This window comes from Polyodon spathula, chromosome 15 (genome assembly GCF_017654505.1).
Source record: "Polyodon spathula isolate WHYD16114869_AA chromosome 15, ASM1765450v1, whole genome shotgun sequence".
Classification (NCBI taxonomy): domain Eukaryota; kingdom Metazoa; phylum Chordata; class Actinopteri; order Acipenseriformes; family Polyodontidae; genus Polyodon; species Polyodon spathula.
Genome location: NC_054548.1, coordinates 12523986 through 12540265, shown reverse-complemented (window position 1 = coordinate 12540265; position 16280 = coordinate 12523986). Strand labels below are relative to the sequence as shown.

The following is a 16280-nucleotide window of genomic DNA, read 5'->3' as shown; positions in this document are numbered from 1 at the left end:
TTATGTTTTTAATTCTGCTTATTTGTACAATAGCTGTGGATCTCTTGATGGCTTTTTGTAAAGAATAATGTCTACCCAACTGTACATAATGCAATATTTTGAGGGAATCCCACCTTACAATGTACGTTATTTATTAAAATTAGTTGGAAATGATTCATTGTGAATAATTAATATCTTCTGTGAAGAACACCAGGATCTTTATTTAGCAGTTAAAAAAATAAATAAATACATAAAATCCTATATGTTTACCTATCAATAATACTTTTTTATAGTGATTTTCCTGAGTCTGTAGATAAAAAAAAAAGGTATTTATAGTTGTTATGTTGTTTTGAATGTGTTGTAGTGTTGGAGAGCTGATAAAGGACATAACACTTTCAAGGTTAGGTACAGCAAAGAGAATAACCCTGCAGGGCACCCACTTCGTTATCCTTCCAGTAAGCATAGCCTCCATATATATATATATACATCCTAATTAGAATGGCAATGTAATCTGGCCATAGTAACACATTTATGGCTTGTTTCCATGGGACTGCCTAAAAATGATCCGGTTTGGTTCAGTGGCTGACCAGCTCTTCCACGCTACAATTTGAAATCTATACATTGTGTGTGAAGTCATCGTTGTGAATTTTTTTAAATTGAAAAACAGTGGGCTACTTATCTCAATATCAGTCTCATACAGTAATCATCACTGGAACTTTATAGCCATGGATGATTTAGAGCTTATGATTACGTTTTTCTTTCAGCTTTTTTATTTTGTTTGTTCAAACCAATTTTGGTGTTTTACAAGTGAGCTCAAGGAGGAGAAGGACAAGAGAGATACTAATAAAAAGGATATAGATACAAATCAAGAGACAGAGATATAAAGTTATAAAGTATGTTGCGCTGGTCTAATATTCTAATTCTAATATTGTAATAGTTCTCCCTTTCCCCTCCCAATACCTGACACAAAGCCATTATATTGCATCCCCTAATTCAGTGAAAGTACTTTTTAAACATACAGCAGTTATACTAATACTATAGACTGTAATTTAAAGTTATAAGCATTTAGTTATGTTAAAAATAAAAGACGTTTACAACATGTATTACCTTAATTAAAAATATATATACATTTAATTAATTTTTAAACTTAAACATCTTGTAGTCATATTTATAATTTTTTAACAGAGGCTAATGTGCTTGATGACAATAGAAAAAAAAAAGCATATGGTCCAAAACAAGAACATCTGATTGGTGGCAAATAATTATTAATTTTCAGTGTTCAGAGTCAGATTGGATGACACATTTTGTCAAAACAAACATTTAATTTCATCTGCAATGTACTCCGACTAAATCTGGAACATGACAACACTGTAATGGGTAAAGCAGTACCCACTGAGAAGAGTGTAGCTGTTGTACTATGGAAGCTCACTATAAAGCTTTGCTGCTCGATGTCAGCAAAACCACTGTCCATCATTGTGTTAAGGATGTGTGAAAGGCTATTGTGGACGTTTTACATCCCAAATATCTAACTAACCCTTCAGGTGAAGAATTAGAAACACTGGTGACTATTTCCACTACAGATGGGGTGTGCCAATGTGTGTTGGAGCAATTGATGGAAGTCACATACCACTCATTGCTCCAAGAGTACAACACTGACTATTTTAATACACAGCAAGTTGGCCAGTATTAAAGCAACTCTGTAGAGTCCAGTCTAACACTTTTCCAGTGTACATATGGCTCCACACTCCACAGTGTAAAACGTACACTTTTGAAACAAAAAACATAACACTTCCATAGTGTAAAACATGTAACACTATGGTAGTTAAATGTAAATCTCTTTCAGTGTATAACTAGCACCCCTTTACTGTAAAATTAACTACCTAAGTGTTGGACATTAACACTGCTGTAATGACAAGTATACTCTGTGTATGTAAACTACGCAAACTTAACTAGTGTAAACTGTGTGCTTCATAACATATGTGAGCGGCGTGCTGAAAACTTCAATGCAATGTGGCACTGGCTGCTACCAGAAGAACAACGTGAGCGACCTCGTTTTCAGCTTCCTGGCAGATACTGCCCCCTACTTTTGAAGAAAAGTTACACAGTCGAACCGACGATGAGTTCCTGTTGTCAAACCGTGGAGAACAGTTCGACAATGTCTCATGACATGCTTCAATGAAAACCCAATCCACTAAACAATTTCAAGTACCAGACTTACTTTTACTACGACAAGAAGCACAAAAGGGAGTTTTCTGGGAGATCAGGTCCTCTACTATATATATATATATATATATATATATATATATATATATATATATATATATAGTGATTAAAGATGCACTTAGGAAATGATAGTCTATTAGCTAGGCCTATTACGTTCATTCAGCAAAAGAGCATTTAATATGGAGTGCTCACAGCAATTCTCTTCCTCGGATTCAGCAGAGTTTCACGATTTCTTGTCTGTAGTAGGACATTCTTCTCTCCATCCTGTGTTTCCATAAGATCTCAACAGGTGCATCCCGACCAGGATAATTTATCTCTACCTGTCAGCCAGGGACTTAATCACTGTCGATCAAAGCGACTCAGGGTGAAGGATGCACCTCTTGAGCAACTATACTGGAAGGACTGGATGCTCAACAAGCTGATAAAGACCTTTCTTAAAAATGGCAGCGCGATCCCAGCAGGGAGCAATCGAGAGACGCTTTTTCTTCTTTACTGTTAATTCCATTTCGGCTGAGCCTGTTTTTTGACCCAAGAAAGCTCCCCAGCCGTGCTCGACTGTTCAGCATCCTCGACCAGACAACAGGCAATTTGCACCAGAGCAAGACATCCGTGCAGCCAGCACATTGACACTCCCTGATATTTCATAAAATAAAAACATTCATGCAGCCATTCGCCGGCACATTACCTTCAGCCAGTACCAAACTGAGCGATTTGGGTAAACGGGTGTCTAATACCGTGCAAGAGAAGCAAAGTTCAACTTTTTCAATATTCTCCATTCTTGCAGTAAACAAATCAGTGGCAGCTACAGTCACTTCCGGTTCTGCTCTAATCTCTCTCTCTACAGTAGAGCCTCCGATCTATAACCTCGCTACTGCAACAGCATGTGGTTCAGCTTCCTCAACCACAGCCCGCCGTTACTCACTAGCCCCTAGAAGGTAAGGACGTCAATCTAGTTTCATTATTGGTGTACTATGTTTAGTATACACAAACCGCAGAACTAGACTCCTACGAATTATACATTGTGGACCTGTCTGTGAGATATGGAGGGACCATGTTTTTTGACTGTCACAAAGCATTCTCAGCAAAAGCAGCAGCTATATTGGCAGCAGATAATCACATCATTGACTGGGCACAACCTGATTCAGATCTGTTCAACAGGATTTTCGGCGGCTTCAGAGCTAACACATGCAGGGACTGCGATTCCACTGGTCACTCAGCATCTCTGCCTGAAAGTGGCCATAGCATCAACCTTCTCCAGACCTCGCTATTCAAACAGAATCTCCATCCCCAACTCCATACATTTTTCAGCCCCCACAAGGCAAGACAAATACGAGCGCAGAATCCCATTTTCAGGAAGACAAATCTGCAGTAATTTAAATACTGGTTTCTGTTCAAACAGACAATGCAATTGCATTCACATTCACAAGTTGCCAAGCAGCTCCCAAGAGACTTTCTTCAAAGCTCACAGTCTCCACTCCTGTAAACATTTTGGTACTATCACAAAAACTTCGGAATCATCTCGACAAGATTTTCACCTGTTCGACTTAATCGATGGACTGGAAAAACTTTTTTCTACCAGTCAAATTTATTCTTCACCCTTTTCAAAGCAAAAATTTCCATTCTGCTAATCAATAACCAGAGCCAGTTCAATTTCTCATTGAAACAATAAATAAATTTAAAAAAGGATTTATAGCCAGCCCATTTTCAGCTCCCACATTTCCAATCTACGTGATTAATCCTATTGGCAATGCCACTCGGAAAATGTCAGGAAAGAAAAAAAACTCATCTCATCATTTATCAGCACCATGAGCACCATGGGGTTCAAGCACCAGCAGCATCAACTCACTCATTCCTCACAATCAATTTTATCTTCATTACATTACCATCTCAGATGCAATTCATGAAATTAAGTTAGCAGGCTGCAGTTCTTGATTAGCAAAAGCAGATATATCAGACTCATTTAAAGTAATGCCAATCCATCCTTCTCTTTGCCACCTGTTTGGGATATGCTGGGAAGAAAAGTTTTATTTTGCTACTCAATTAACTTTCAGGAGCAGAGCAGTGGAGTAGCGTGGGAGAAGCGAGGCAGAGAGAACACCAGACGAGCAGTGGCGTTCTGGAGACGGGTCGAGGGTTACTCCAAAGTTCTTGGCTGAGGAGGAGGGAGAGAGCGTGGTAGATTCCAGAGGAACTGTAATGGTGGGAGAAATGGAAGAAAGGGTCTCATGTTGAAAGAGGGGGAGGTGTGGAGGTTGAGTCGCGCCAGGTTACCTGGTAGGTGTGGTTGGACAGGTAGGAGGAGAACCAGGCCAGAGCAGTGCCGGAGATTCCCAGGTCAGCGAGAGAATAGAGTGATCGACAGTGTCAAAGACAGCAGAGATCAATGAAAATTGGGACAGAGGAAAGAGAAGCAGTTTATCGAGTTAGTGACAGACAGGAGAGCAGTTTCAGTGAGAAGAGTGGAAACCAGATTGGAGAGGATCGAGCAGAGAGTGGTTAGACAGGAAAGCAGAGAGCGGGCAGTGTACTGCCCGCTCGAGGGTTTTAAAGGGGAAGAGTAAGAGGGAGACAGGATGGTAGTTCTGGAGGGAGGTGAGGTCGAGGGTAGGTTTTTTAAGGAGGGGGTGATAGAGGCTTGTTTGAAGGCAGAAGGAAAGAGGCCAGAGAGAAGAGAGGTGTTGATATGGGACGAGATGAAGAGGAGTAGGGCAGGAGTAGCAGCTTGAAAGAACTGAGTGGGAAGAGGGTCCAGTGCACACATGGTGGGTTTGTGGCCCTGGAGGAAGGAGGAGAGGTCAGTGTCTGAGAGGGGAGAGAAGGAGGGTGAGTTAGTAGGGGAGACACAGAGTGTTGGAGTTGGAGCAGGTGGGGGGGGGGAGAGGTGTTGAAGAGTTTGTGGATATTAGAGATTTAAGAGGAGACGGGGCAAAGTCGTCAGAGAAGATAGAGGAGGGAGGAGGAGTGGTGGAGGGTTGAGGAGGGAGTTGAATGTAGAGAATAGTTTCTGGGTTGTTAGTGGAGGATTGGATAATAAACTCAATCACATTCATTTTCTTATCCAGAACTTTCAGATCACTAAAACGTTCAGGAAACGTGCACTGCTCTGTTTGCTGGGGCATTTCAAATTTACAATTCGCATTATACCGCAGGGAAGGATGTTTATATCTCGATTACTTGCTCTTGCATCAACAGCAAAAAACTTGGACTCCTATATCAAGACATTAAAATGAGGCCCGCTCTTATTCAGCATTGGAACGGCCTGTCTATGTTTTATGATAATTTCATTTCCGCACCACATGACCTGGCTTTGCTTAGGAACGCCTCATTTTTGGGATTCGGAGGTCTGTTAAATAATCAGTGGTTTTCCAGTGTGTGGCCTACGAAAATCGAAAACCTGTCATTGCATCAAAACTCCACAGCTCTTCTTGAAATGTACCCAGTAGTTGTGGCACATGTTATTTATTGTTTTTTGTGCATATCATATAAGTATTCCTATAACCTCAAATATGCAAATGAGGATGTATGGATAATTAACCCAAATGTAAAGTTTTTGTTTTTTTGTAAACCTAACTCATGAGTAAAATTCAAAAGGATCATTTATTTTAAGCTTTTAATGATAATTTGCACATGAGAGGGTTCAAATAAATTAGTTAAATCAACAAAATAAATATTTTATGTTAAATTATGTTAAATAACTAAGAACCGTTGTTAGGGTTTACATTGTGGTTAAATAATAGGCTATTCTTAAAAATTATTATTTAGAAAAAATGTGTTTAAATTTTATATTTATATTTGTTTTCCAATTACGTTTTATTATGTAATAATTTTATAGTATAAAACACAATTGGGTATTCGGTTAACCTGTAATGCATTATTTTACTTTAAGTAAAGAAGTAAACACATTGAACTGACAGACACATTTATTAGATTAATAGTAAAATCATAAAAATGTTTTCTACTTATATTTTTTTTAAATAGAACTATATACATTTATGGAAAAGCGGTCAGGTAAATACAAAATGAAAAACAGTGTGCCTAGTTAAAGATAACATTTTGTGCAAATGTAATGTTTTTACTAATTAGATTAACACAACATATAGTCATTATGTCTGCCTCTGACTTAAAGCAGTTGCAATTGTTGCCAAAACATCAATGAGTCTGTTCTGAGCTTCACGGAACATCTCCATTTCTCTGGCACCTTGTTCTACTTGTTCCTCTAATAACTTGTGGGTTATTTCATTAGATCCCTGGAGGAAGTTTATAATTTGATTTGGGTTCTGTGTCTGTCTCACCGAGAGGGATATTGCTGCAGAATACAGACTTGCACAACTCGTAATAGACGTCATCAGTATACACCACAGGGGTGAGTGAAGCGCAGCAGAACGGAATGTCTACTAGAAACTGTCCTCAGCATCAGATGATTCTAGGGCATTTGGCAAGCACTCCCGCCTTTCACTTCCAAAGCTCGGGACCTCTCCAACATCAACCCACCCTGATCCTAACCCAACCCTAACCTTAAGCAACCCCAGCCCCAATACCTATCCCTAATCATAACCATTAAGAATCATCTGATGCCTTAGTAATTTTGTTTTACAAGCTGCAATTCGCAGCATGTGAATTAATACCATTCATACCAATCTGTAATTACACAGTCATTTTAACCTGCAGAGTAGTCACACAAATGAATTAAGCATAATGACTGCTATTACTTACATATGAAACAGTTAATAAATACATGGCTGGTGAACATAAAGTTTTGACATTCAGCTTAATAAACTGTGAAAGCAATTTTTCTCAGGAACTGAACCTGTTTCTCCTGGAAAGTTTCACAATGCAAAATATTTTAACAACAAGACACATGTAGTGAACCTGTAACTTCTACTACCGCATAGTTATTCTTTTTTATTGTGTGCCATGGTAAAGGTTATAACAACTGTGCTTAGTGAAATGCACAGAGAACAGTGTGAGCAAACTGGGAGTATTCTGTTCAACTCATAAGATGGACTAACATTTAGCCCAGCTTTTATACCTGAACCTTCTTTCAGGGAGAGTGGGGCAAAAAATCAGGATGTTCTCCAGAACTGCAGTAAATGCATTTATTTCCAGGTATAGATGACTACGCCAATTTAAGCACGCTTCAAAATCAGCTGTGTCATTTCAACCTGTTATAATTTGTCTATTCAGGTGACATTTGTGTGTGAAAAGTCTGTTTTTAATTGCCTGAATTTTGTCCTTTGCCACATTTTTCTTACCTCTGCAACATTTCAACAATAAATGTCGGTATGGATGTCCGAATATGATGTTAGAATTTGCAGATTAATTATGTTACTGGCACAGCAGCTTTCCTACAAATGGAACTCATCTGTCTTGTGTTTCTTTTATGTATTAAAAAAATAATGCAAAACTGAAGTGAATTCTAAAAAGACTGCCATTAAGATGACATGTGTAGTGACTCTTACTATTGGTTTCAAATGTGCATGTTCTGAACACGTCTTCTTCAGATGTTTCTTCTTTAGAAGTTGTATGCAGTGTTTTCTGTTCTCGGTTGTATTTTTCTTTTATAAGTAAAATGATTAGTCATCTAATTTCTCTCCTTTTATGTGTTTAAAAAAATATCATTTAACTTGAACAGAAATATGCTTATTAGGATTTGTATTGACTCCATTAAGAGGTAACAGAGTAACAGTTAAAGTAACAATTAAAAGTGACAGAGTAAGAAATAAACTTCTCGAATGCACCTAGACAAAGTGACTGCTGTGCCACTATGCAAGCTGCATAATGAACCAAGTTTTATTTTATGAACAAAAGGTTGACTACACACCTGTTTTATTAAATATTTTATTTAAACAATATAATTCTGATTTGAGGATATTAACACCTGGAAGGTAAGAGCCCAACACAGGCAAAGGTGTTTAAGAGAAAAGGTTAAAGCAGTGTTTTATATCCTCTGAATTTACACAGTATTTTTCATTATCTTGTTGTTGTCCCATTATATGGATAATTACCCTATTACTGTTCCTGCACTCATTGTATTTGGCATGTTTGAAAACGCTGGTATATTTGACCTTTTGGGAAGCCTCTGAGCAAAATGTTTTTCTTTAATGACTCAAGTCTGGGCTGCCTTCTTTTTTTCTCACATCCCAATAGGCCGTGTGTCTAACTAACTGGATCCACATGGCAAAGTGATATTTTGTCACTTATTAGAGCTTCCTGATTTTTTTTAAGTTTTGAAGAAATTGGTGGTACACTGATCTAGAGTATTGTCTGTAAAGTGATAACTCATCCTCACTAAACTTGTACCATACACTCCAATCCACCTATAGACATTTTGGCTATAGTACGATATGTTTTGAGGTACTATGTGATTATTTGAGGTGCAAATATTATGTGACTATGACGAGTTTCTGTACACTGCGTCCTCTGGGTTTCTAATAAATCCATTACAGGTTTGGAGGCAAAATCTACAGTAAACCGTGTGCAAGGTGGTCACTTCAGACTAAGGTTAATTGCTTAGACAACTAGAACATGCTCAAACCCTGCAATCTCACCTCTGCGCTTCTTTATGCAATTAAAGTCTGTACTTAGATAGATTGATGCTGCTATCAGTGGTGTCGACTATAAGAATTGACTTATTACTCAGCTATTTCCTTGACCAAAGACCATTTTAGAAGAGACTGGTAAAGAACAACAGGTTTAATCTATATCTTATTCAGAACCTTTGAATTCATGTAAGACTGTGCCTCTAACCCAGTGGTTTTCAAACTGTGGGGCTGTGAGGTTATTAAGGAGGTGCTAATACCTGACAATACCTGAAAATACTGTTTTCTGACTTCCTGACAATTGTAAAAGCTTCAAGGTAAGTGACAGACTCGGTGGGCCCGCCTCCAGGATGATTGACCGATCAACTGCCCAGGCAGGGATCATGTTTAATCTGACCAACCCCCTGTGAAATCTGACCAATCCCTGTCCACATAGTTTGCGTTGTTTCAGACTTATCGTAGCTCAGCGATTCTATGGTCCAGCCCAGCTCTCCTTTATTTGAAAGTTGTGGGGTGAATCATGGCAATTGTTCTTACAAAGTGCAGCAGCATGTTTTACATTTTGTTCAAAAAAAAAAAAAAGTTTTAGTTTAATTTATGGATTGTGCTCCATGCAGAAAACGGACAACGAGGGTTCAATATTTTATGAATAAATATTTTATAACGTTATAAAAAAATAACTATTCGGAATTGAATTAACATTAACACACTAGTCAGTTATTAAAATGTTGCACCCTCGTTTTCTTTATTACACTTTTATCAATGGATGGTTTAAAAGTGTTTCAATGGTTGTAGATTAAGACCATAAGCACCAAGGGCGTTACTAGTAAAACCAGACCGTGAGATAAATAAAACGTATACTGTAATAACAATACTACTAATAACAATAGTACGATCAGTTTAATTTACAGGGTTTGGCTGTGAAACCCAATTAAATGGGCTTTTAAGTCCTCCACCTCCTTTCTCATTTAAATATGGAATGAAGAACGAGAATAAGTGACTATGTATTGCTGTTAATACAATTACGAATAGTGATTTTGTAATAAAGTGTATCCATCTTCAAAATATATATTATAACATTGTCCGAATGGATGGTGGATGGAGGGCGTGGTTTAGTGTGAAGAGATCAATAGGAGTGCATGCATGAGCACAGTGGGAGAGCGAGTGAGTGACAGAGAGGTTGCCTCAGTGAGAGCGAGAGGTAGACTGGAATTTAGCACAGAGAGATTTTGTTATTTTGTTTTGTTATTTTATTTTTCCTGTGCTAATAAATGCTGAATTCGAGCACCAAGCTACTGCCTGTGTGGCACATGCTTTCATTTTACACGTGACGTCACAATGTGTTATTTTAGAAAAATCATATTTATTTTAATATTGTACTGTTTACTAGGGAGGAAGGGGGCACAGCAAAAAATAATATTTCTGAAGTTTGGGAACCACTGCTCTAACCAATAAAGAACTCTGAGCTGCACAGTTTGCATGAAGTGATGGCACAATGGGAAACCTACTACCTTTAAATGTCTCAACTACTGGGTAAGATTATCAGCCATGCTACAATACATGAGTGTTGGTGCTCACTTAAGTGTGCCAATGGAATGCTCTTTCAGATTGAGAAAGAACATTTAAGTGTATGTGTGACATATCTTTTTTAACTCTCTATTCTTAACTGTTAAAACTATACCACTAATTAATACTATGCTCTTTTTTTTCAGTGGTTCTTCAGGTATGCGGCCTCGTCCTGTATCCTATCAAATTTATTGAGTCCGTCAGCTTGAGAATGTACCATGAGTTCAACTGGGGTTATGGGCTAGCCTGGGGAGCTACCATTTTCTCCTTTGGGAGTGCAATCCTCTACTGTTTGAATCCCAAGAACTATGAAGACTACTACTAGCACTGAGTGTCCTCACAGCGTCAACTACAGTGCTGATCTAATGCATGGATCAGTAGGAAGAGAAGAAAATACTTAGTCACGCTTTTCTGCATTTGGCTGCAAAAAGTAAAACTTCTAACAAAGACAACTTGGGTGGGGGGAAAAAAACAACTAAAAACTATTGATGTTTTTCTAGAGATTAACTGACCAAACTACTGAACTGACCAAATCTGACACTTTTAAAGATGCTGACAATAAACGAATACATGGAGAAACAAGAGATCGCACAATGGAAATGTGCTTGCTGTCCTAACTAAATATTATAAGTATTATAAAAGCAGTAATATAAGTATTATAAAAATTGTGCCACAGGGTTGGTGATCAAGAAAAAAAGTGGCTGTCTGATTCCAACACAGAAGCAAACTCGCTGTGAGTGACTACAAAACAAAACAACAAAACAAACAGAACAGAATTAAGGATGTTAGGTAATTGTACCAACTAACATTCTTTTGAGGACCTTCCAGTACAGGTCTTCAGAAACATCTGATTTTCCAGCTATTTTCACCAGTAGCTGTACTATGAACATTGGGAAGTTCATGGGCAAAGATAGAAAGGGAAAGACATGCGATTCCAATTAAGAGGCATGTGATTGTGCCTCAGCTCTCCAGTGTTGCAAACTGTTTCTCTATATAGCAGAACTGCAGTTGCCCCTGAGCCACCAAAGGGAAAGATCAAGTTGACTTGGACTTGAAGAAAACACCTGTTCAATGCATACCCAGGGAATTATGTGGTTTGCATGAAGCAGACAACTTTTGGAGACGACTTGCAGTCCAAGAATATTGTGAAGACCAAAACTTGCTGTTACATATGTTCTGCGACCAGGCTTTGCAGCTGAGGATTCATTTGATTAAAACTACACCATTTTTTAGTAATCCTATCAAATCAAGAGGACCATAAACTTTCTTTTTTTTTTTTTTACGAGAAACCTACAGAAGAAAAAAAAAAAAATTAGGACACTAGTCTACTTCAAGCAGAGTAGGTCAAGGTTGCCAAAATCCTTCTGTTGCTATTTTTCTCCATTTCAGGACCACAGGTCTTGTAGTTCAAGTCGATATCAATCCACAGCATTAGCTAAACTCTTTCTTAAAAGAGAAATGATCACAGTGACAGAGCTTGGATGAATGGATAATTACAAAAAATATTGTACAGGTCGACATCCAAGAGAATATACCATGTGTGTCTAATAAACACACTGTGTTGAAGACATGAGCCAGCATACAGTAATGGCTTGGTACTGTGCATGTTTGCAAAGATTATTTGTATTACCCCAGCAAAGGTCTAAGCACGTTTGTCATGTTTACTGCCTTGACTGTTAAACCTCTTTCGGTTTTTAACTAGATCTAGCAGTTATGTATCTTCAGCAGTTTAGTGTTTCATACTTTTTATCTTAAGGAGAGTGGTCAGTTATTTCTGTGTTTCTTTAATTCAAGGACTCAGAAACGTTGTTGTATATATAAGGGGGCACATTTCACAGGCTATCAATTTGTGACCTCAAAAGTGTGACAATTCCCTGTGACAACTCACAAATTGAAAAAAAAGCAACACATTGATTTTCTTTGACTTTATTCTTGGCTTGGCCCTTACCACTACAGGATACCTTTGAGGAATCTAAAGCTCTCATCTGTCTCTTCAAATAACACATAACTTAGCCTCTAGCCAGTGGGGGAAAATGTATATGTCACACAATTGCATTACTATCAGCATTTTTTAAAGATAAAACTATAATTATATTTACTGCAGAAACAAGAAACTATAAAATTAACATTCCAGCTTAAGCTGTCTTAATCTATAGTGAGGGGTGATTACTTTTACTGGATTAAATTAATGAAAGTGATAACGAAGACTTATTGACGTTTGATGGATCGTATTTTTTTGCATTTTGAATTACAGCAAAATAACTGATTAGCATTACACAATAGGTCTCAACAAATTATATATATTTTGGCAAATACCTAATCTTCACTTTTGGAAAGAGTGCCTGCTTGCAGTTTCTTAAATATTTCTGATGTACTATACTAACATTGCCCGTGATTTTGAAATACAATATAATACACTATAATATATTACACCATACCATTAGCATAAAATACATGTAATTAAGCTTTCAGTGTTATAGTATCAAAACTAAACCTTTCTGTTAGCGTCCCTATTTCTATTGCCCTTTCATCTGCCTGTATTGTACAAATATATTGTACCTGTCACCCCTTGTTATGAAGAAGACGATGCAACATATGCATATGTGTTATGGTGTTGTTTTAGGCCAACCTCTCACTGTTCCAATACCACCTCCAGATACTACAACTACTACCACTATATATATATATATATATATATATATATATATATATATATATATATTATATATATATATATAAATATTGTGTCGCACAGAGACACTCACCCTTTAAAAACCTTACTTTACTATAAATTCACCTCGTTCACAAACATTTTTGATATCACTAAGCAGACATGATGAAAGGATCTTGCGACGTATCCCCGATTTCCTCCTGCATTAGTGCAGGAAATACCTACATTTACCTTCTAATACACTATATTGGCAGAAAAAGGTTTTGGTGATTCAAATTCAGACCCAAAAATTACATTTTTTTTGACTCGCACCCGAACCACAAACTGTGAAAGTTAATATTCCAACCAGAACCCTAACCGCTTTTTTGGGACAACCGCGGGTACCCGACCCGATGCGGAACTCTAAATCCTGATGGCTTCTCTGTCATTCTTACCAGTGGTCGTTTCCAGGAGAAGCAGTGCATCTCCTTGATTTAGTGTACCGTCATTTTCATGGTCTGTGTGAGTTCTGTGTACTCTCTGTATGCCACACTCCTAAGGGTGCACTATACAGGGTAAAGGGATATGTATGTTCACCATAACGTGCAACCAGCTGCCATGGCCCCCTGTACGTTGCGTAGGATGTGAGGTTAAATCATCGTAGTTAGAAATTTGGTTGAGTTTGTCCAAGTTGTATAAGCATAGAGGAACTGTAAACACCTTGTATGACAGTACATATTATTTATTATTATTATTATTATTATTATTATTATTATTATTATTATTATTATTATTATTATTATTATTTATTTTATTTCCCTTACCCAGGGCGACTTAAAGTTGTATACAAATTAAAATACATATCAAGAATTACAGTGCAATTAAGAGCAAGATGAGTTACATTGAAAGATTCCAGGATGAAGCATAACACTTAAAGCAGGCATCTGACAGCTCTGGCTTTTTAACCTACTTCAGTGACCCTGTGATAAACAGCCAGTGGTGATGAGCTTTACCATGATGACTAGATTATTGTAACTTATTCCCTGAAAGGACTATTTACTCTTGCCTTGACTCATATTCCACAGAGTCTCAAAAAATTGTTTGCAAGGAAACGTGGACTAATTAATATCAGATAAAGAACATTAAAATTATATATATCATTGTTGTTTTGAAGGCAAGGCTGCCAATATTTATGGGCACTGCAGTATCTTTTCTGTAGCTATATGAGGCTTAAAAGTTATTATAAATAATTACATAAGTGATCTCTTCAATTTTCACAGCACCTAAGAGAGCCTAGGCTTTCTATATTTGTATACATCGACCATACCAGCTGGGAAACTGAAAAATAATTGTGCTGTATGCACCTGTCAGACATCAGATACAATGTGAAAATGAAATTAGGCTATTATCTATGGGACAATTAAAATCAGATTAAAGAACAATTACCCTTTTCCAATTCCTTGTATAAATGCATAGCCAATTCCCTTTATAGGGTTATATGGAGAGTACCACTGAAATGCACTGTGTCAATTGCTTCAACTGTTAATGTGAGATGTTTTACAGTACAGCATATCTGATGGTGATATATTTGGACACAACTAACATAATAAACATTAAAAAAAAAGTGTTGTGGTGTTTTGCATAGGGTGTATTGGGAGGTAACTATCAACGTTGTAATGATTGACAATCTAGGGGTTAAGCATATTTAGATTGCAACACAGTGTGCGAAATGTTTAGAAAATATATTTATGGCTGTAGATATTAATGGCATTGTGAGCAAGATATATATATATATATATATATATATATATATATATATATATATATATACACACACACACACACACATTGCAGACAATGCTATTAATATCTAGAGCCATAAATATATTTTCTGCTTTTGGTAACTATAATGGAAATGATTAGGTATCAGAAAGAGCCAGCAATTGAATAAAATACAAGTAAATAACCAAAAGATATTCAACAGAAGGGTGACCAGTGATAATATTGCTAATGCTAAGACAGTTGATGCTGTTAAAACTTTCTTACCTGGCAACTTCTGGTCCACAGTGGAACTAAAGCCATTGAGAGGTCATTCAGCCCATCAGTGCTTGTCTAGTTGCTTCAATTAGTTGTCTAAAGGAATCTCCTGTGAAGCTGCTTGACAGTTCAACTGTTTATTCTCCTATTTACTCAACTGCTTATTCTCCCATGATAGGAGTTATTAATCATTATGCATTACTGATTCTGCATGTTTAATAGTCACCTGCATAGTTTTCAGATTTTTGGTTTGAGGAAGTGTTTGAGCAAAATGGAATTTCTTAAATGAGCCCAAAAGGGAAAAGAAATATTAGGGTTGTGCAAAAACCCCATCCAACAAACACAGGCACATGTATTTGGCTCTTGTTTTGCTCTTCATCAAAACAAACAACAATTATTCCAGTGTTCATGTGTGTGTGGTTCAAATCCCACTCATGCCAAGTTATTGATCTCCACTGGGGACCCACAGCATGTGCCCGGGTAAGTTCGTCTCTACTGCCCAGATGCAAAACAAGTCCAAGCAGAGGTATCCAGAAGTTGCCAGTTGATCTTTAATCTCCAGACTGGTGAGTGGGTAGCAGCTGTGAGGCAACATGCAATTCAAGTAAAGTTGATTACATCCAGTCATGTTGATTTTCTTTTGAAGCATAATGGTATTTGGAGAGTCAGTCGTCGTCGCCCCCCCCCCCCCCTCCATTATAGTTTACCCCTGTGTTGTTTTTCATGGTGCACTGGGGTATGCTATGGTTTCAGGCTGTTTTTGCAATAATCTGTTAGCATCCAAGCTCTTCCAGTTATCATCAGGAAGAGATACAAAGCATGCTGGACCTGAAGCTTTCCTCGACCTTTATTTATCATGCCCAGGCCCAATATTTACAGACAGTCCTAACCTTGAGTGTCTTGATAGATTCAATCCAGTAAATAAAGGTGTGCCTCGAATAGACACGTTCTCGGAACAGTAAAGGTTGAAATTGAGTTTTGCACTAATTTTACAGTATACTCAGTCCTGTATTTTTAGCAGATAAATCACATTGACAGTCAAATATCTGACAGGTGAAACACTAGAGACTGCTTCCTGACCTGGAGCCCCTGTCAACTTCTATTCGCTCTTTACACATTTCAGCAATCACACTGTACTTGAAAAACAAAGGTGACGAGTTGTTTATCCTTTTGTTAGTGGTCATTCCTCACCTCTACAGCAATCACAGAAAACGTGACCAGGCAATCCAGATTTTAAAAAAAATACATTCACCCAGTTACTGAAAACTATAGTCATAAATACTGTC

The 16280-nt window shown here is 37.5% G+C and overlaps 1 protein-coding gene across 1 annotated transcript in view; it reads left to right on the top strand.

Annotated features, from left to right (window-relative positions):
- Positions 1–12198, top strand: part of LOC121327937 (transmembrane protein 47-like) — a 32649-nt gene extending 20451 nt beyond the window's left edge. The window contains exon 3 of the mRNA XM_041272297.1: positions 10454–12198. Within this exon, the coding sequence (XP_041128231.1) occupies positions 10454–10632 (179 nt within the window). The 3' untranslated portion in view covers positions 10633–12198. The remainder of the gene's footprint in view (positions 1–10453) is intronic.
- Positions 12199–16280: the final 4082 nt, after the last annotated feature.